Source organism: Poromitra crassiceps (assembly GCF_964638095.1).
Source record: "Poromitra crassiceps genome assembly, chromosome: 8".
Lineage (NCBI taxonomy): Eukaryota > Metazoa > Chordata > Actinopteri > Beryciformes > Melamphaidae > Poromitra > Poromitra crassiceps.
In genome coordinates, this window is record NC_139629.1 from 30,314,094 (window position 1) to 30,335,721 (window position 21,628).

Here is a 21,628-nt window from a genome sequence, read left to right on the forward strand (position 1 = left end):
TCTAACATCAAACCTTTATGCATTAAGACTCACACACACCAGTCTAACATCAAACCTTTATGCATTAAGACTCACACGCACCAGTCTAACATCAAACCTTTATGCATTAAGACTCACACCCACCAGTCTAACATCAAACCTTTATGCATTAAGACTTACACACCAGTCTAACATCAAACCTTTATGCATTAAGACTCACACACACAATAAAAATCTTGAATCTTGAATCTTGAACTGAGGAGCAGCTAGGGGCAACGGGAGCTTCTATCTCTACTAATGTGATGGACAGCAGAGAGAGACAGCGTGAACATGCTGCTGCAACAAGGTAAACACAGCATTCATTTTCTCATTGTCTCTATGATATAATAAGGACATGAGCTGGTGCGCAGCAGAAAATAAGCTATTTACAGGAGGACATACATGCACGCTTAGCAGGTGCCCCTACGGCCTCTGTTCCAAGCTGTAACCATGTAGGTCTTTCACCCATCACTCACTGCTCACTCGCTGCTCTCCACCCTCTGACTGTCTGACTCTGTACCTCCTACACAGGTTAATGAGCCTGGAACACAGAGTCCGCTTCACATCAACAGACAACCAACAACACACTAACGCTCAGTTACGCCGCTTTTTACTCCGTTTGCATGGATGCATCTGCAGCCAGACAGTATACAACATTCACCACAGGGAGAATACAGTGATCCAACAGGTAGGTCATTCGGCAGCACATGTATATGCTATGGCTTTCTGAATCAAGTAATAGGTCTGTTTCTGTGAATTTATTATGGATTTCTAGATCGAAAACAAAACTTAACACAATTATGGAACTAATTTATATATTATTGTGTGTGTGTGTGTGTGTGTGTGTGTGTGTGTGTGTGTGTGTGTGTGTGTGTGTTTTAGGCACATCATTCTTTTCAGTCATGCACCATATAAACTATAAGTGGAACATTTGATAGGCTTGCTGCTAGCTGTGTGGGTTTCCATTTGGTTTCATAGACTTTTCCAGCTGGGAGATTTGCCAATGATTTATTTGCTGATTTATCTGCAATTTCATCGTATTTCTCTGGTTCGTAAATTAGGGTTAGTGTGTTAATGTGACAATATAACGGTTCAAATTATCACTTTTTTTGAAAAAGAGAACTGCTATAGCTAATAATAACAACAATGATAATAACAATGATAATAACAATGATAATAATGATAATAATAATAATAATAATAATAATAATAATAATAATAATAATAATAATAATAATAATAATAATAATAAATGTTCTCAGGATGGAGTACAGATATGATGTGGATTTGGAAGAGCTGTGTCCAGTTTGTGGAGATAAAGTATCTGGGTACCACTACGGTCTACTGACGTGTGAAAGCTGTAAGGTAGCCTACACCTTTTTCTTCTTCTTCAGGCAATATTATAGTTCTCATATCAACATTCTGTTGGCTTATTTATTTATTTATTTATTTATTTATTTATTTATTTATTTATTTATTTATTTATTTACTTGTATCACCCAAATTGCTTTTATTAATATTGCAAAAATGGGTTTGGCTTAATTCGTTTAAACGCTTTCTCTTCTTTAACACACAGGGATTTTTCAAAAGAACAGTTCAAAACAACAAGAAGTACATTTGTGCAGAAAACCAGGATTGCAAAATCGATAAAACCCACAGGAAACGCTGTCCGTTTTGCAGATTTCAGAAATGTCTTAATGTTGGGATGCGACTGGAAGGTAAGGACATTTCTTTCTTTTTAATTTAAATCTGAAATGCAGTTGTTGTTCTAATAGTGTAAATGAATCATTTGTCAAATTAAATTGTGAAATTAATGAACTGCTGTTTGGATGGAAGGAAAACCTGGCATGGCCATATTGATTAATGATTGTTTAATGTCACATTTATAGACTGCAACAACCGACCCCAAAAGGCAAATTTTGTACATTTTAAAGCCCTATTCCCACACACACACACACACACACACACACACACACACACACACACACACACACACACACACACACACACACACACACACATATATATTATATATATATATATATATGTATATATATATATATATATACATCTCGCGTAGTGCAAGATGCCTAGCTCAGCCACTTCGTGTCGCCCGCCCTGCAGCTCGCATATCTGCGCGGCCTCGCCCACAGCTCGGCTGCAGCGTGGCTTCGCCTGCCCTATTGACGCCCATGCAATGTCTCCCTCTCTCTTCCCTCAGTCTCTCTCCCCCCTCTCTCTCTCCCTCTCCCTCAGTCAGTGTTGTCACAATGCTAATGTATGACATCATTGATGACATCATCACTGATGACATCATCGGTCACCTGGGCCCTAGGCACCCAGGCACAGAACCCATGACCTTCTAGCTGTGAGGCGACACTGCTACCACTGCACCACTGTGCCCACTTTATTGGATAGGACAGTAGATTGACAGGAAAGGTGGGGAGAGAGAGGGCATGACGTGACGTGTAGCAAAGTACCACAGGCCGGATTGGAACCCGGGTTGGCCACTTGAAGGACGAACTAAGCCTTAGTGGTATGTGCTCTACCAGGTGAGCCATTGGGACACCCCCAAAGTGGGACATTTTAACATGGGGGTGAACGGGAACGACTCCCTTTGCGGTCCAGCCTCAAGTGGCCATTCGAGGAAGCACAGCTTTCAGTATCACTTCCGCAGCTTCCTCTTCCAAAGCCCAAGCTATCCACCTTATTTTTGAATGCCCCACTGTAAAAAATAATTGTGGGAACAAGGTCCGGTTTAACGTGACTCTTTGCAGCTGATGTTGCAGCTTGCCATTTCCTTTGTTATACTCGGCTGCAGACCCGAATTATAAACCGGATAAAAGTTATAAATATAGTCGCGTTATAAACAACTAACCAACGCTGCGGGTCCGTATGGAAACAGTGTTACTCGAAATGGTTAAAAGTTAAATCAATTTGATCATTCAGTGGCGTTTTACTGCCATGTAAAGTAACTATTACGCTAGCCGTTAGCATTAGCCACAGTAGCCGACTACCCACAATGCATTACGTTATCCCAGCACCCGAACAACACGGCTGTAGAGCAGAATGGCTCTGCTGTAAAATCCTCATAGACGTTTTTTTTTGTCAAGTTAAAACAGTGTAAAAATTACACCGGAAGCGGAAGAAGCACCCATCAGGCATCATGGCAGCTAGAAATAATGTGGATAGAGCCCACTGGTTTATATCCAGGCCTGGTGCCTTCATCATCTGAGGCACCAGGAGATGTGTCCTGGATGGCGCCTGAGGATCAGACTGTATATCAGGATCAGTCGCTGTACACGTCACTCGTTACAGCAAGTGTGCGACAGAAATAATAACTCGCTGATTTGATCTGAGTGAGGAAAAACTCCACTCATTCCTTGAACTTTTCTCATCAGCCGTGCGAGCGGATCGGATGCGAGGGGGCCGGAACAAATTTGGCCCCATGTACAAGCGTGACCGGGCCCTCAAGCAGCAGAACAAGGCTTTGATGCGGGCGAGTGGATTCAAAACAGAGACCAGCCCGTTTCTTCTGGCCTCAAACCAAGCAGACTCTGCTTTTCCTGGCGGCCTCCACCCAGTTCCCATCCTTCAAACCGCCCCTCTAAGCACCACACACTATGGAGCACCACCGATGTCCTCCGACATGCCTACATCCACCCAGTACCACTACGCCTCCTGCCCCAACCGGGCCATCAAGTCGGAACACATGGACCAGCACACGGGTTGGCCGGCCTCCGTCGTGGGGAGCCACGTCTGCTCCCGAGAGCAAACCCCCCGGGTGCCTCGGCTGGCGATGGAGCTCCTGCGCTGCGATCCGGACGAGCTGCAGATGAGGAGGAAGATCATGGCCCACCTCCAGCGTGAGCAGAGTAGCTGGTGCAAGCAGGAGAAGCCCACCACCTTTAGGGTTATGTGCCTCATGGCCGACCAAACGCTCTTCTCCATAGTGGACTGGGCGCGCAGGTGCATCTTCTTCAAAGAGCTCAAGGTAAGACTCCATCTGTTGTTGGACCATGTCACACATTTCACCACTTTGTGCAAATTCATTCAATCATTCATTTAGTCGTTCTCGATTTTATTGCATCTCATTAGACTCAACAATCATCATCACATTGTTGCACATCTTCTCCAACTGGCAGCTGTAACATGTTGAACCTGAATACTAATAATACTAATACTACTACTAATACTACTACTACTACTACTACTACTACTACTACTACTACTACTAATAATAATAATAATAATAGCCAACTAGCCTGGTTGCCAGAATAAAATGTCGGTTATGTTTCTGTAATCCACGGATACAGAGAATATCACATTTCTGCACCACATTCACCTCTCACACCAGAGGGCCATGTTCATTAACCATGTTGTTTGACTTGCCTAAACACAACCAAAGTTGTTAAAGATGTTTTATTTGTGATTAATATTGGAAAGGCATCACGGGTTTCAAATGAAGGGAAGCCATTTTGTTACAAATGTATGTTGAGATCTGTGGATTGCAGAAACGTACAATGCCAACATTTTATTCTGGTGATTGTGTTCATTACAGACTTATGCTTCCCACACACTAGAGGATAAAATGCCCAATTTAATGCCCGATTCCCCTCGGGGGGGCGTGGCCCGATTCGAGGCTAGTCTCAACCGATTTTTTGTCAAAATAATTGTCAAGTGTCTGGTGTCAATAAATTATTGATTGAATCGGAGCCGGCCCGATCTCGAATCGGGCATATCAAACATGTTTGATATTTACGATGGCTGTCTCCCGACGGAACCCGCAATAGCCAATGAGAGCGAGCAGACCGGGACGCGTCGACGCGTCATACCCGGATGTTAATGCAGCGCTCACAACAAACGAGCAACAGTAGTGCCATGTAGCTCCTCTCTCCCCAGCATCCTCACAGCAGCTTAAAACAGGGTGGACAGCGGCGGAGGGCTCTCCAAACATGTGCCGAGCGGAGCGGTTTGTTTGCTTCAAGCGAGCGGATATGCTGTAATATGAGCTCTCAGACAGGACGTTGTTTTAGCTCATTTTGCGAGGGTGTCCGCTGCTTGTAGTGGACCCGTCGCTCGGTGCATGTTTGGAGAGCCATCTGTGGTTTTGTGGGATATAAACAGCCTAACAGTCTAGTTGCTGGAATCGCTTTGAGTCTGTACTTCAAACGGCTGGTGTGTGGTCTCGCAGTCTGGCCAAATCGTCTAGTGTGTGCGTTCAGGCGATTTTAATGTTAAAATCTGATGAAATTGTCCTTATGTCTGTGGTCTCTCATGTTTTTAAAATCGGTTAAGATTTTAAAATCCTCTAGTGTGTAGGCAGCATTAGCTACATGAGCACCTGCACACACAAACAGACCCCCACCCCCCCCCCCCCCCCGCCCACACACGCAGACACACACACACACACACACACACACACATGCACGCACACAAACAGACACCCCCCAGCCCCCCCCCCCCCCTCCCCCCGCACACACACGCAGACACACACACACACACACACATACACACACATGCACGCACACAAACAGACACCCCCCCGCACACACACGCAGACACACACACACACACACACGCGCACACAGACACACACACACACACACAGACACACACAGACACCCACACATACAGATACACACTCACACACCCACACACACACACACACACACACACAAACAGACACCCACACACACACACACACAAACAGACACCCCCCCGCACACACACGCAGACACACACACACACACACACACACACACACACACACGCGCACACAGACACACACACACAGACACCCACACATACAGATACACACTCACACACACACACACACACACACACACACACACACACAGACACACACGCACACACAGTGTGAATTCACATGTAGCAACAGAACCCTCCTGCTTGTGCGCTCCGTGATGAGGCCATGCTGACAGGATAAAGCACCTGTAGAACAGCACGACTGAGACAAGTGATTGAAAGACTGACAGTGTGTGAGTGTGTGTGTGTGTGTGTGTGTGTGTGTGTGTGTGTGTGTGTGTGTGTGTGTGTGTAGGTGGCGCTATGACTTTGCTGCCAGAGGCAAGCTAATTTAGATGTGGGCTACTGAACAACCCAATACTGAATAATTTAAAATATTGACATATACATATTTCCCACATTCAAATAGAATTCCAGCATGTGTCATGCCTTCTTGATGACACATGGCCGTCTTTGTTTTACTAATTTTATTGGATTGTTGTTTGAATTATTTTGTTTCTTACATGCCGACTTTGCTGCTTTTTTGGACAGGTCACAATTGTAAAAGAGATTTTATATCTCAATTGTTTTTATCTGGTTAAATAAAGGACAAAACAGACAAAAGAGGGGAAAAAGGCCTCTATATATTTAAGCTACTTGAAAAAATACTGTAATAATTACATATATAATAATACTGTATGACAGCACACTAATACTAAACACACTATGTAGTATAGTAAAGTACATTACTGTATGACAGCAGACTAATACTAAACACACTATGTAGTATAGTAAAGTACATTACTGTATGCCAGCAGACTAATAATAAACACACTATCTAGTATAGTAAAGTACATTGCGGTATGACAGCAGACTAATACTAAACACACTATGTAGTATAGTAAAGTACATTACTGTATGACAGCAGACTAATACTAAACACACTATGTAGTGTAAAGTACATTACTGTATGACAGCAGACTAATACTAAACACACTATGTAGTATAGTAAAGTACATTACTGTATGACAGCAGACTAATACTAAACACACTATGTAGTGTAAAGTACATTACTGTATGACAGCAGACTAATACTAAACACACTATGTAGTATAGTAAAGTACATTACTGTATGACAGCAGACTAATACTAAACACACTATGTAGTATAGTAAAGTACATTACTGTATGACAGCAGACTAATAATAAACACACTATGTAGTATAGTAAAGTGCATTACTGTATGACAGCAGACTAATACTAAACACACTATGTAGTATAGTAAAGTACATTACTGTATGACAGCAGACTAATACTAAACACACTATGTAGTATAGTAAAGTACATTACTGTATGACAGCAGACTAATAATAAACACACTATGTACTAATAGTAAAGTACATTACTGTATGAAGGCAGACTAATACTACACACACTATGTAGTATAGTAAAGTACATTAATGTATGACAGCAGACTAATACTAAACACACTATGTAGTATAGTAAAGTACATTACTGTATGAAGGCAGACTAATACTAAACACACTATGTAGTATAGTAAAGTACATTACTGTATGACAGCAGACTAATACTAAACACACTATGTAGTATAGTACAGTACTGTTTGATAATGTCAGTTTTTGATTATGGTGATGTGATTTACATGTATGCCTCTCCATCCGTCTTAAAGCCTCTTGATGCTGTATATCATAGCGCTCTATGTTTTGTTACAGGTGATGCTTTCAGTACACATCATTGTATTCTGTACGAAAATGTGGGTTGGTCCTCCCTGTCGGAGCGTAGAGATCAGCACTGTCTGATATTTATTTATAAAGCATTAATTGGGAAACTTCCACCTTACTTATCCGCACTCCTTTCTTGTAACAGTGGAGGTTATCAAACACGATCGCGGTCCTATATCAGACTGTCTGTCCCACGGGTGCGAACCGAACAAGGAAAGACCGCTTTTTCTTGGTTCGCCCCCAACAGATGGAATGTGCTCCAGGAAAACTTAAAAATGGATAATTTGATCCCGCTTGCTTCATTTAAAGCACTTTTAGAAAGCATTCCTCGCAAGGTGTGTTCATGTTTTATTTGAAATTATTTAATTATGCTCTTGATGCTTGTTATTGTCTGCTGTGTTAACCTGTAATTTTGTAACTGCTGTATATGTTCTTTGTACACCAGGGCTCCCTTGTAAATGAGAGCTTGCTCTCAAGGGACTCTCCCTGTATAAATAAAGGTAAAATAAAAATAAAAAATAAAAAAAATAAGTACATTACTGTATGACAGCAGACTAATAATAAAACACACTATGTAGTATAGTAAAGTACATTACTGTATGACAGCAGACTAATACTAAACACACTATGTAGTATAGTAAAGTACATTACTGTATGACAGCAGACTAATAATAAACACACTATGTATAGTGTTGTAGTGCTAGTACAGTAGCCTACCCCCAACCACTACCTACAGTAGCCTACTCCCCAACCACTACCTACAGTAGCCTACCACCAACCACTACCTACAGTAGCCTACCCCCCAACCACTACCTACAGTACAGTAGCCTACCCCCAACCACTACCTACAGTAGCCTACCCCCAACCACTACCTACAGTAGCCTACTCCCCAACCACTACCTACAGTACAGTAGCCTACCCCCAATCACTACCTACAGTAGCCTACTCCCAACCACTACCTACAGTAGCCTACTCCCCAACCACTACCTACAGTACAGTAGCCTACCCCCAACCACTACCTACAGTAGCCTACCACCAACCACTACCTACAGTAGCCTACCACCAACCACTACCTACAGTAGCCTACCCCCCAACCACTACCTACAGTACAGTAGCCTACCCCCAACCACTACCTACAGTAGCCTACCCCCCAACCACTACCTACAGTACAGTAGCCTACCCCCAACCACTACCTACAGTAGCCTACCCCCAACCACTACCTACACTAGCCTACCCCCCAACCACTACCTACAGTAGCCTACCCCCAACCACTACCTACAGTAGCCTACCCGCAACCACTACCTACAGTAGCCTACCCCCAACCACTACCTACACTAGCCTACCCCCCAACCACTACCTACAGTAGCCTACCCACCAACCACTAGCCTACCCCCAACCACTACCTACAGTAGCCTACCCCCAACCACTACCTACACTAGCCTACCCCCAACCACTACCTACACTAGCCTACCCCCAACCACTACCTACACTAGCCTACCCCCAACCACTACCTACACTAGCCTACCCCCCAACCACTACCTACAGTAGCCTACCCCCAATCACTACCTACACTAGCCTACCCCCCAACCACTACCTACAGTAGCCTACCCCCAACCACTACCTACAGTAGCCTACCCCCAACCACTACCTACACTAGCCTACCCCCCAACCACTACCTACAGTAGCCTACCCCCCAACCACTACCTACAGTAGCCTACCCCCAACCACTACCTACAGTAGCCTACCCCCAACCACTACCTACACTAGCCTACCCCCCAACCACTACCTACAGTAGCCTACCCACCAACCACTAGCCTACCCCCAACCACTACCTACAGTAGCCTACCCCCAACCACTACCTACACTAGCCTACCCCCCAACCACTACCTACAGTAGCCTACCCACCAACCACTAGCCTACCCCCAACCACTACCTACAGTAGCCTACTCCCCAACCACTACCTACAGTAGCCTACTCCCCAACCACTACCTACAGTAGCCTACCCCCCCCCAACCACTACCTACTGTAGCCTACCCCCAACCACTACCTACAGTAGCCTACCCCCTAGTCTCTCCGCAGACTCAAATATTACGTTGAATCGCTGCGCTCCGCATACTACATAAATGAGTCTGTGCCACTTCACAGCCACTGCTGGTTTTTAAGGCGGGTTGAAATTGAATGAGTGACAGGTCGTAGCACCGATGAGAGAGCAGTTCGAAAAATGGGCTGCGCCTCCCGTGTCGTCTGATCCCAAAGTCGTTACTGATTGGAGAGGACTGAATCCATCACTGGCATATGACTGGTCAAGTGAACGGTTCCCTCCCATAACCAGCCCTCTGAGGGAAAGTGTCCCAGACCCAGAGAGAGATCTGCAGCATGCAGTAACGTAGTGTATCAGCGTAAGAACTCTCATGGGTCTGGTGTTGAGACTACCTACCCCCTAACCACTACCTACAGTAGCCTACCCCCAACCACTACCTACAGTAGCCTACCCACTAACCACTACCTACAGTAGCCTACCCACCAACCACTACCTACAGTAGTCTACCCACCAACCACTACCTACAGTAGCCTACCCCCAACCACTACCTACAGTAGCCTACCCCCCAACAATTAGCCTACCCCCAACCACTACCTACAGTAGCCTACCCACAACCACTACCTACAGTAGCCTACCCCCCAACCACTACCTACAGTAGCCTACCCCCAACCACTACCTACAGTAGCCTACCCCCCAACCACTACATACAGTAGCCTACCCCCCAACCACTACCTACAGTAGCCTACCCCCAACCACTACCTACAGTACCCTACCCCCAACCACTACCCACAGTAGCCTACCCACCCACCAACCACTACCTACAGTAGTCTACCCACCCCCCAACCACTACCTACAGTAGCCTACCCCCAAGCACTACCTACAGTAGTAGCCTACCCCCAACCACTACCTACAGTAGCCTACCCCCAACCACTACCTACAGTAGCCTACCCCCAACCACTACCTACAGTAGCCTACCCTACTACAATGAAATAAAGAGTTCATTGAGGAGAACACGTTGTCTTTCGTATTTTCTGCCATAGGCATTCATTTTGTAAAAAAAATAAAAAAATAAAATAAAATAAAATATTGATTTTTTTTAAAGTATTAATAAAATCGATGATCGATAATTGATCGTTAATTTTCATCGATTATCGATTTTGGAAAATTTTCAAAATGAACATCTCTACTACCTACAGTAGCCTACCCACCCACCAACCACTACCTACAGTAGCCTACCCCCAACCACTACCTACAGTAGCCTACCCCCAACCACTACCTACAGTAGCCTACCCCCCAAACACTACCTACAGTAGCCTACCCACCAACCACTACCTACACTAGCCTACCCCCCAACCACTACCTACAGTAGCCTACCCCCCAAACACTACCTACAGTAGCCTACCCCCAACCACTAGCCTACCCCCAACCACTACCTACAGTAGCCTACCCCCAACCACTACCTACAGTAGCCTACCCCCAACCACTACCTACAGTAGCCTACCCACCAACCACTACCTACAGTAGCCTACCCCTAACCACTACCTACAGTAGCCTACCCCCAACCACTACCTACAGTAGCCTACCCCCAACCACTACCTACAGTAGCCTACCCCCAACCACTACCTACAGTAGCCTACCCACCAACCACCAACCACTACCTACAGTAGCCTACCCCTAACCACTACCTACAGTAGCCTACCCCCCAAACACTACCTACAGTAGCCTATCCCCAACCACTACCTACAGTAGCCTACCCCCAAACACTACCTACAGTTACCCCCCAAACACTACAGTAGTCTAATCTTTATCCATGTGGACAAAGAGCTGGGCTCTGTTTACACTACATGTGTGTTTTCACTGTTGACTCTGTTCAGCACTTGTTGATGGCTGTTTCCAGGCTTTGTGTCTGTTCTTCAGACAGTGTGTGTTCATCTTTCACTTCCAAATGAGTTCAGGAAGCAAGCTCTGTTTACAGAGACACAAATATGCTGAATCATTAAGGAAGTTGTTTCATGTTACTGCGATCATGGACGGAATAGACAATAACATGTCAATAATGCAGAGGAGAATATTTGCTGAATGCCATTGTCAAAAGCTGACAGCAACTTTTGTTGCATTTACACAGCGAGGCTTTAGAGTTTTCTGTGTAAGTGTAGTGTGTGTGTAAGTGTGTAGTGTAGTGTAGTGTAGTGTGTGTGTAAGTGTGTAGTGTGTTGAGTCTGTGTAAGTGTAGTGTGTGTGTAAGTGTGTAGTGTGTGTGTAAGTGTGTAGTGTGTTGAGTCTTTGTAAGTGTTGTGTGTGTGTGTGTGTGTGTGTGTGTGTGTGTGTGTGTGTGTGTGTGTGTGTGTGTAAGTGTGTAGTGTAGTGTAGTGTGTGTGTAAGTGTGTAGTGTGTTGAGTCTTTGTAAGTGTTGTGTGTGTGTGTGTGTGTGTGTGTGTGTGTGTAAGTGTGTTGTGTAGTGTAGTGTAGTGTAGTGTGTGTGTAAGTGTGTAGTGTGTTGAGTCTGTGTAAGTGTAGTGTGTGTGTAAGTGTGTAGTGTAGTGTAGTGTGTGTGTGTAAGTGTGTAGTGTGTGTAAGTGTAGTGTGTGTGTAAGTGTGTAGTGTGGTGTAGTGTGAGTGTAAGTGTGTAGTGTGTTGAGTCTGTGTAAGTGTAGTGTGTGTGTAAGTGTGTAGTGTAGTGTAATGTGTGTGTAAGTGTGTAGTGTGTTGAGTCTGTGTAGGTGTAGTGTGTGTGTAAGTGTGTAGTGTGTGTGTGTGTGTGTAAGTGTGTGTAGTGTGTGTGTAAGTGTGTAGTGTAGTGTAGTGTAGTGTAGTGTGTTAAGTCTGCTATTATGGTCCATCTCCTACTTGTTATACTGTCCCACAGCATTATTTTATAATGATTATAATATTTATTATATTTCAAACTATGCATACGCATATGAAACATACACATACTGTATACCGCACATATACACACACTGAAATGCTTGCACATATACACGTGAAACATTTATACAGATCTATAAAGGCGTGTGTGCACACACAAGCACTATTATATAAATATCTGAAATGAGTGCATATATAAATACATAAAACACCTGTACATGCACAGCTTAAACACGTGTACATCTTTTCTACAATGTATTTCTACAATGTATGAGTGTTTTACATCATGTAGGCTATGCCTGATTTTCTCACGTGTATATGGAGTGGTGAGAACCAGAGGGGCCCTAAGTGACATTTGGTACTCAAATGGGCAGTGGTGGCCCAACGGTTAGAGAAGCGAGCTTGTGACCGGAAGGTCGCCGGTTCAATCCCCGGGACCGGCAGGATAAATCTGGGTGGGGGAAGTGAAAAGGCAGCGCTTGCCCTCATTACCACCACTGAGGTGCCCTTGAGCAAGGCCCTTAACCCCAACTGCTCCAGTGGAGCTGATCAGTGGCCAACAGATCAGACTGTGGTTGTACTGGGCAGCTTCCAGGTGTGAATGTGTGTGTGTGTGTGTGTGTGTGTGTGTGTGTGTGTGTGTGTGTGTGTGTGTGTGTGTGTGTGTGTGTGTGTGTGTGTGTGTGTGTGAATGTGAACAGGGCTCTCCTGAAAAAGAGAGCATTGCTCTCAGTGAGACTCCCGCTGTATAAATAAAGGTAAAAAAAAAAAAAAAAATGTATAAAAAAAATCAATGAATGTCAAGATATTGTTAATCGTCATCCACATGTTTATATGTTTTCATATTAAAGAATGAATTGAATAAACAAAGTCAGGGCAAGTGTATGGTCATTTGTTTTGGCTCTCCTGTAAAGTTGGTCAAATCTTCTCACCCCTCGATATGTGAGAGTGATCTCGGTCCGTGCATCGAGAAGGCGGAAGTCATCCAGCCAATCCAGCTGCACTTGACTTCAAGTTCCACCACAGATTGCATCACACTTGATGAATGAACCAGATGCACAACAACAAAGAGCCAGCAGACACACTCATCATTGCTTTTAGATTTGAAATGTTATTCTGTGAAATGGTCCAATTTTAAACTGGAGACCATTGATGGCAGATTAAACATGAGTTTGCCGTTTGGTGTGTGCTTCCGTTCCAGGTGAGTGACCAGATGAAGCTTCTGCACAGCTGCTGGAGTGAGTTGTTGGTCCTGGACGTGGTCTCCAGGCAGGTCCAGCACGGCAAAGAGGGCAGTCTGCTCCTGGTCACTGGACAGGAGGTGAGTCGTCCAGGATGCCTTCAGTCCGAAGGTCACTATTATTCCGCAATGGAGCTCTTCTACACATGATATATAGACAACTGACCAGGATCTGTGAAGGTTGTCTGGTGGATCAATTTGATTCGGCCAAGTTGTGATTTCAAACAAAAAGCAATTTTAAGGGCAAGGGGATGGATTCTGGTCGAGGCATTTTATAAATCAAAAATTCACATAACTGGAAGAATGTAGTCATACGACGAATAATAAGCTGCCCACACGATACAAGGTCAATTAAATGCCTATGTTCTTTCTAGTTTATTTCTCAAAAAGAGAGAAAGTATGAGGGAATCTACGAGATGGATATGAAACTGTTGGGGTGCATAAGAGCATCCCTGTATGTTCCTCACGTCAGCTTGGTTTTCTGTGGTCCAGGTGGAGCTGTCGGCTGTAGCTTCCTATGCAGGCCCCACTGTGGCCAGCCTGGTCCAGAGAGGACAGGAGCTGGTGGTGCTGCTCCAGAGCCTACAGGCAGACCGCCAGGAGATTGCCTGTATCAAGTTCCTCATCCTCTTCAACCCGGGTTAGTGGCCAAATAAGATCATATTAAAGCTGGAGTGCGTAACTTTGACATAAATGAACATTTGTTACTTTCAAGCCATTGTCAAACCAGTTCCCACAATGCTGATGAAGCCCAATTGCCAATAGACCTTATTCGCTAACCCTGGACGGTGCCATATTGTTGACATACCGTCCTGCGCACACAGCGCTAACAGCCTCATTATAAAAAAAAAATAGCGATGGTGATGACAGCAATAAAAACCCCAGAGTTGTTGTTTGTTTGTATGCTGCCGTTAATGCCTGTAATAATAAACAAAAGAAAAAACTAGGTGAACAGACTTTGCTGTGAGGAGCTGTCAGAAAGTTTCACCTGTCTCTCCCAACTATCCACACATCTCCTGTGCTGCTGACGCATCCTCAGTCTCGCACTTTATTGCTGTCATTACTACTGCCGTGTGTAACGCAGGTCACCATCCGAACACAACAGGAATGATACAGGTAACGCTAACGGCAGCTAGCTTCCTATAAACGCTGCTCTTACATAGGCTGTCACTTGAGAGCTGCAGCGCTATGTCGACAACATGGTGGCGGTGGGCGTACGTGAGTTACGTCAATCGAATAAGGTCTATTTGCTGCTGTCCTGGTCGTTGCTCCACCCCCTTTGCCGATCTGGGGAGAGTTGTAGACTAGCACATGCTTCCTCTGATACTGCAGTGCACATGTATCTTCTTTTCAGCTGTGAGGAGTTTCACCAGGAGGATGTAGCACATCATGCTATTCCCCCCAGTTCCCCACCCCGCCGGCTTCCCACCCGCAGACATGGCCAATTGTGTCTGTAGGAACGTCGGACATAGCCGGAAGTACCGCTGTCGGGAATTGAACCCGAGTCTCTGCGTTGGCAGGCGAGTGCTTTTACCTCTAAACTACGCAGAAGACGCCCCCTGGTGGCAGGCGAGTGCTTTTACCTCTAAACTACCCAGAAGACCCCCCCACCAGAAACTAGTCTCATGTGGTCAGCCCCAACGTCTCACAGTACGTCAGCACACTGTCAACGACAGACGGTCTGAATCACAGTGAGAGAGGAAATCCCCTGGCTGCAATAGTATCATGGCGGAAATCCGGCTCTCTCCGTGTATTGGTGCATCGTTCAAAATGTACCGCCCACGAGTTGCATCACGCAAATAGGAGGGCCGTGGTTGGTCAATTCATAATCCTGTCATGCATTTTGTTTTGGTCTTAGGTGGCGGTCCTTAATCACTTTTCAAGAGTTTTGCACTAGATGTAACGCATTGTAATGCACATTCATACCTGGAAGCTGACCAGTACAACCACAGTCTGATCTGTTGGCCACTGAGCAGCTCCACTGGAGCGGTTGGGGTTAAGGCCTTGCTCAAGGGCACCTCAGTGGTGGTAATGAGGGAGGGGCAAGCGCTGCCTTTTCACTTTCCCCACCCAGATTTATCCTGCCGGTCCTGGGGATTGAACCGACGACCTTCTGGTCACAAGCTCGCTTCTCTAACCGTTGGGCCACCACTGCCACATAAACGATTTAAACCAAATCTAATCGAATATATTATATGTATCATGTGTTGTAGATATCTATATGTCGTTGTATTCGACATTATTCAATGCAATTTCTCGATTCATTGTGTTTCTGAAGAAAATAAATCTGTACTTGACCTCTCAACTTACTCAGCTCACGTGATGCGCGCTGGTCGTGGTACTACGTGCTACTACGTGCTTGTGTCAGACGTCAGCGACAGCGTGTCAACAAAGGAAACATACAGAGACAGACGAGACAGAGATATTTAACATGGCTAAAAGGCTGAACCAAACTCTCCACCGATTTTTCTCTAAGAAAACTAGGACTGATACAGAGAAACATGACTGCAACAATAACACCATGCCGGTCACCTCAGCAGCAGCCGGCGGCAGCAGCAACATTGTTCTCAGTTCGGACGACGAAGAAGAGGGGGGAAGCGGCGGTGGACCACCGGCAGGGGCGGACTGGGATTATAATTCAGGCCAGGCATTAGATACCAAGCAGGCCAGGCCGATATGGGCCGACGCGCGTGCCGGCACCCTGGCGGTGAAAGATTTGGGCCGTTTGAAGCCCAATTTGGGCCGTTTGAAGCCCAATTTGGGCCGTTTGAAGCCAGATTTGGGCCGTTTGAAGCCCAATTTGGGCCATTTGAAGCCAGATTTGGGCCGAGTCCAATTTTACATTGAGATGCACCCACTTTAACCCTGAATAAAGTAATAAAACCACTAGTAAACCAATAGGCGGCGCCTGGCCTGCTGTTCAATGGCCTCACTGGGGGCACCATTTTTTTTTTTTTTTTTTTTTTTGCAGGCCAGGCCAGGCCACCGGGCATTTGCCCCGACGTGCCCGATTATGCAGTCCGCGCCTGACCACCGGTGATAGTGACAACCACGCAGGCTGCGTCTGTCACAATGTGGCAGTTTGAAAGCTCCACCTCTGCTTAGATTGAACTGTCATTTCTCCAGACAGTAGTGTGAGAACAGATCGAGACATCACCTGACTGCAGCTTGGGTAAAGTTGCATCTACTGTAGGTGTCATTCAGCATATTGTGATATGTTGTTGGAGAATGTGTTGTCATATCCTATTACAGCATTCAGTGTCTCCTATACAGTTATCTATTTGTGGAGGTACACCACAATAGATTTTGAGCACCACAAATAGATTTTGACTGCCACATATTAATTTCAGGTATAGTTGACTGCAAACACCTGCTTTAGGAGCCCACTAGATGGTGCTCTGAGGCCCACCAGTGGGCCACGGTTCAGTGGTTGGGAAACACTATCATGCAGATAGAATAGGCTATATAAGGAGACAATTATTTTTTCATCACTGTAAAGCCACAGCATAGTGAAGAGGATATTAATGTGATGTGTGTGGTTCTTCATATCTACTAGCCTCTTCATTTTGCTCTCAGAGTGCCCCAGATTAATGCATTTTATTTTACAATTTACAAAATTTCTTTAGAGACCCCCCTGAGTAATATTGACTTCTGGGTGCAACCCCTGTTTGGAAGGTCTATAATCGCCTTTGGGCGGAGTAATAAGTCCTCCTAACAGAGTTAGTCCTCCACAACTGAATAGAGGCTAACGTTAGCGAGGCTAGCATCCAACTCATCACTGGCCCCGCCTACACTCAAATATGTCAGGATAAGGAAGTTAATACTCTGGAAATGCCGTTTCAGCTTGACTTTAACCCCCCCCCCCCCTTCCCCTCCCCCAGATGTGAAACTGCTTGAAGACCAGCCGTTCGTAAAGAGTGTCCAAGAGCAAGTTCACGGAGCCCTACTGGAGTACACGCTGTGCGCAGACAGGCTGGCTCAGCTGCTGCTGTGTGTGTCCGAGCTGCGCTCTCTGAGCACCGCGGCCGAGGACTACCTGAGCTGCCAGGAGGTCCCCTGCTCCAACCTGCTCCTCGAGATGCTGCACGCCAAACGCACCCGCCTGTGAAGGCTGCTCCTCGAGATGCTGCACGCCAAACGCACCCCGGCTGTGAAGGCTGCTCCTCGAGATGCTGCACGCCAAACGCACCCGCCTGTGAAGGCGGAGATCGTTTCCACTTCGATAGTACCCAGGGTGAAAGGGGTGTCCAATAAAGGCAAATATGCCCCCAAAATAATATATATATATTTTAAAGTTATTGGGGATGGGTTCACTTTTTTCTCATATTACACAAGTTTAGATGTTGAAGAATACACAACAAACAACAGTTTTAGGATCACTATACTTACAATTTGTTCGCAAACTAGCTTGTTCAGGGCAAACAAGCTTGTTCACCAACTTTCAGGCCAATTTTCTCTGAATGTTGCTTTTACAATGAACATTCAAATAAGCATATCTTATTCTTATTAGGCAGATCTGAACTATTTTCAGATTTCAATGTATGACACATCGTTTGAAAGCTTGCACTTTCATCATCTGTAAAAAACTGAAAAATGACCTTGGCCTACTTGTTACCCAAAACACCAGTCCCTGTCACATTTTATTTGGAGCCTGGTTTAAATCTCATTTGTCCTCCCTGAACAGAGCTGGTGCTGTTTTTCAGCTGTTCATCAAATCTATTTGAGTTGCAGTACGTCATATTATTATATGGACAGGAGAAAGGTGGGACCGCCCCTGACAGCCCTCATTCATTCTCATTGACCTTTTTCCACATCACACATTTTGTGTCTGGGCCCTATTCTCCCACAGGCCTTCGGCACTAATACGGGCCTTAAACGCAAAAAAACGTGCCTTGCGCCTGTTTTGGGACGATATCAATATGGCTTTACGCTGCCAAATGCGCTTTAGGCCGAATGGGCATGGCGCAGTCCCAGAATGGGCCAGAGTGGGCGTGTCGGCGCTAAATACCGGCATACTGCTATCTTCCGACCTGGCGTACATTTAGCGCTTTGCACTTTTGAAAACCAGGCCTATTCAGAGTGCGCCAGTTGCGCGGAGCGCTCCCCTCTGGCTCTCTCCCTCCCCTCTGGCTCTCTCCTCTGTCACCCTTCTCTGTGTCACTCTCTCCCTCTCTCCTCAGTCTGCCAGGCACAATACCGACTGTCTCTGACTCCCTCGCTCAGAGTCCCATAGAAAAAATAAGCTGTAAGTTCACTGCAATGTGAATGTCCCAACATGCATTGTGCTTCTCCATTTCGCTACTAAATAGCAACCAAATGAGCCGAAAACCTATATTAACTCATTCAGTGCCAGCCACTTTTGGAGAACGGATGCTCCCAGTGCCAGAGTTTTCAGAGCGTTTTCAGTGATTTCTCGAGGCCCACAGAATATTGTGTGATATTACTATGTAAACACCGAACACGCACAAGAACGAGCTGGCTCTATTGTATCATCAGCAAAAAAAAGTTTATTGATACCATTTTCCGTTCTTTAGTTATGAGCCGGAGAAGATAGGTCGTTTTCAGCGTTTTCAGGCTTTTCAAATTATTAGCTGAGATAATCCGCCTTTTGTGAAATGCAGCATTTCAAGCACATTCACTGAGTCTGAAGATAATATTTTCTGATGTAGTGACGTAGTTGTTGTGTGATGCCCTGCGTGCACCACCCGGCACCACCCCCCTCCCCCCCTCCCCCCGTAAACTCCTCCCCACACTGCACACAGCCTCACGCAACCATTATATTTTCGGAGTGCTGCATTTGTGTGCTGCTGTCGGCTCTCAGCGCCACAGCAGGGAAGAGCCAACCCGGATTGCTGAATGGTTTGGCGTCAGGGGCTGCTTTCCTGTCTGCTAATCGGTTGGAGAAACTATACAGACAGACAGACAGACAGACAGACAGGGACAGAGGGGCTCAGTTGTGAGCGCGGATTGACTCCTGTTCGGAGCCAATGTCAGCTCCCGCGACAGAGCAAATGGCTCTGGGAGCATGCATCGGGTTGTCTTTGATCCACGGCTTTTAGGCTGTTTCTCGGACCTGTCTCTAATCTGGACTGCACCGAGCAAGCACTGTCGCCACCTAATGAGTCCGTAAAATAGGTTATACACCTCCAATAGCTTCTATAGTTGTACAGGAGCTGCGGAAGGCTTTGATCGACGTCCCACCGTCAAAAAACGCATTGGACGTCGAAGGACGTCCGTGGCATTCTACGTCACTATTTAATTGGACGTCGAAGGACGTCCATGGCATTCAATGAGTTAAGGGAGGATCTAAATAATGTGTAATGGTAAGACAACCTCCAATTGTAGAACATTTCAATATTGGACCAAATAAAACATCGAAATGAAAACACCACCCTATGTGAAACATATATGTCCTACTGGGGCTATAAATATCCCTTGTCGATTTAACGTGATTTAGATAAGTGACAGCGGAACACGCTTCGGAAGCTTCTACTGTCATCTGCTATACTGTGATGTCCGCTCCAATAACTTGGCCCTACTCCACATTTAGTTTTACAATAAAAACACATTTATGCAATGACTTTACATAATGTAGGCTATATTTATGTGCATCATCCTTCCTGCAGCAGGCGAGAGAAAATGATATCTTTCTGGACAAACTTTCACCAATCTAATAGGCTATATTTTTCTAGCTGATGCATTTAGAACATTATTTTCACTTTGATCTTGCTATAGTGTAGCATATTTACATGCTTGCAGTATTTAAACTGCAGTTAGATTGGTTTGAGAAGCATAATAATATGGAATAATAGCCTATAATGGAGACAGACAAGACTGGATGAAGGGAGGGGGGGGGGGCAGAGCGCTTGGCTTTCGTCTGGTTTTGCGGGACCAGTGGAATTGGAGCTAAAAAGGCAAGCGTGCGATTCGTTTATTGCACTTATCCAATGAACTGAAGGTGCATAATTTTACGCTTAAAAGGCGTGGTTGTAATGGTTGAGGCTGCGTCTAGCGCCAAGACCAAGATATCAAGTGCGCTGGTCCACGCCCACTGCGCCAGGCGCTCGGCGTAGAAACTAGGCCGATGCAACGATAGGGGGCTTTGTGTCTAAAAGGCAGGAAGTAACACAGGTGCAAGCAAAACATTAATGAGGGCCCTGTCACTGGAACACCTAAATGGATTGGAAGTTGGAAACCCTCAATAATGTTTTGCTTGCACCTGTGTTACTTCCTGCCTTTTAGAAACATAATGGCTGATGTGAAAAAGGTGATTGCCCAATGCATCCTATGTTGTGTGGTGTCACTGTATCCAGGAGCGGATCTACTGGGGTGGCAGATATTTGATCATTTTACAATATTGGTTTTATTTTCTGGACTGGCTTTACCTTTTCTTGCCAAAACCTCATTGTTGATCCATAGTTTGTAATAATATTGTGTTATCTTGAATGACTGAATTACTGTGTAATTCCCAACACAGTAAGAAAAACATCAATGAGTCTCTCTGTCTATATACTGTCTTATTGCTTCCCACTGTGAGCAGTTGTATTTTTAAAGTAAAGAAAGCTATTTAAATCAATAATAAATAATACACATTCAAAGCTGGAAGTAGTTTGTTCTTTATGTGCTTCTCTGCTTTTAATACTGTACTTTAATAATGGAAAAAATGTCCAAACACAATTGATCTATTTCCCATTTAACTAAAACTCTTGATACAGTTTTAGAACTTCTGAGAAACCAGCAACTTCTACCAGAGTGTAATAGAGGACGTTCTACGTATTGATGTATTTTTTTAGGTTTACCCTGGAAGTCCATGATGCGCTGCTGGTTCGTATGGGGAAAAGGCAACGGGGTTGTTGTATGGGAATTTTGGTTAAATGCATGAAATAAGCTCTGTGGTTAACAAAATTTTATGAAACAGCGATGTGTGTGTTCAGCAAGATAATCTTCACAAAGGAGGACCGCTTTTATGACT

At 45.1% G+C, this 21,628-nt stretch overlaps 1 protein-coding gene across 1 annotated transcript; it reads left to right on the top strand.

The window, feature by feature from the left end:
- Positions 1–1,281: 1,281 nt before the first annotated feature.
- Positions 1,282–17,764, top strand: LOC310780638 (nuclear receptor subfamily 5 group A member 2-like; the record flags this gene model as incomplete). The annotated part of the gene is made up of 6 exons (XM_083641161.1): positions 1,282–1,383; positions 1,595–1,736; positions 3,420–4,012; positions 13,618–13,737; positions 14,149–14,296; positions 17,538–17,764. The coding sequence occupies 6 exons, from the start codon at positions 1,282–1,284 to the stop codon at positions 17,762–17,764; spliced, it is 1,332 nt and encodes a 443-aa protein (XP_083497287.1).
- Positions 17,765–21,628: the final 3,864 nt, after the last annotated feature.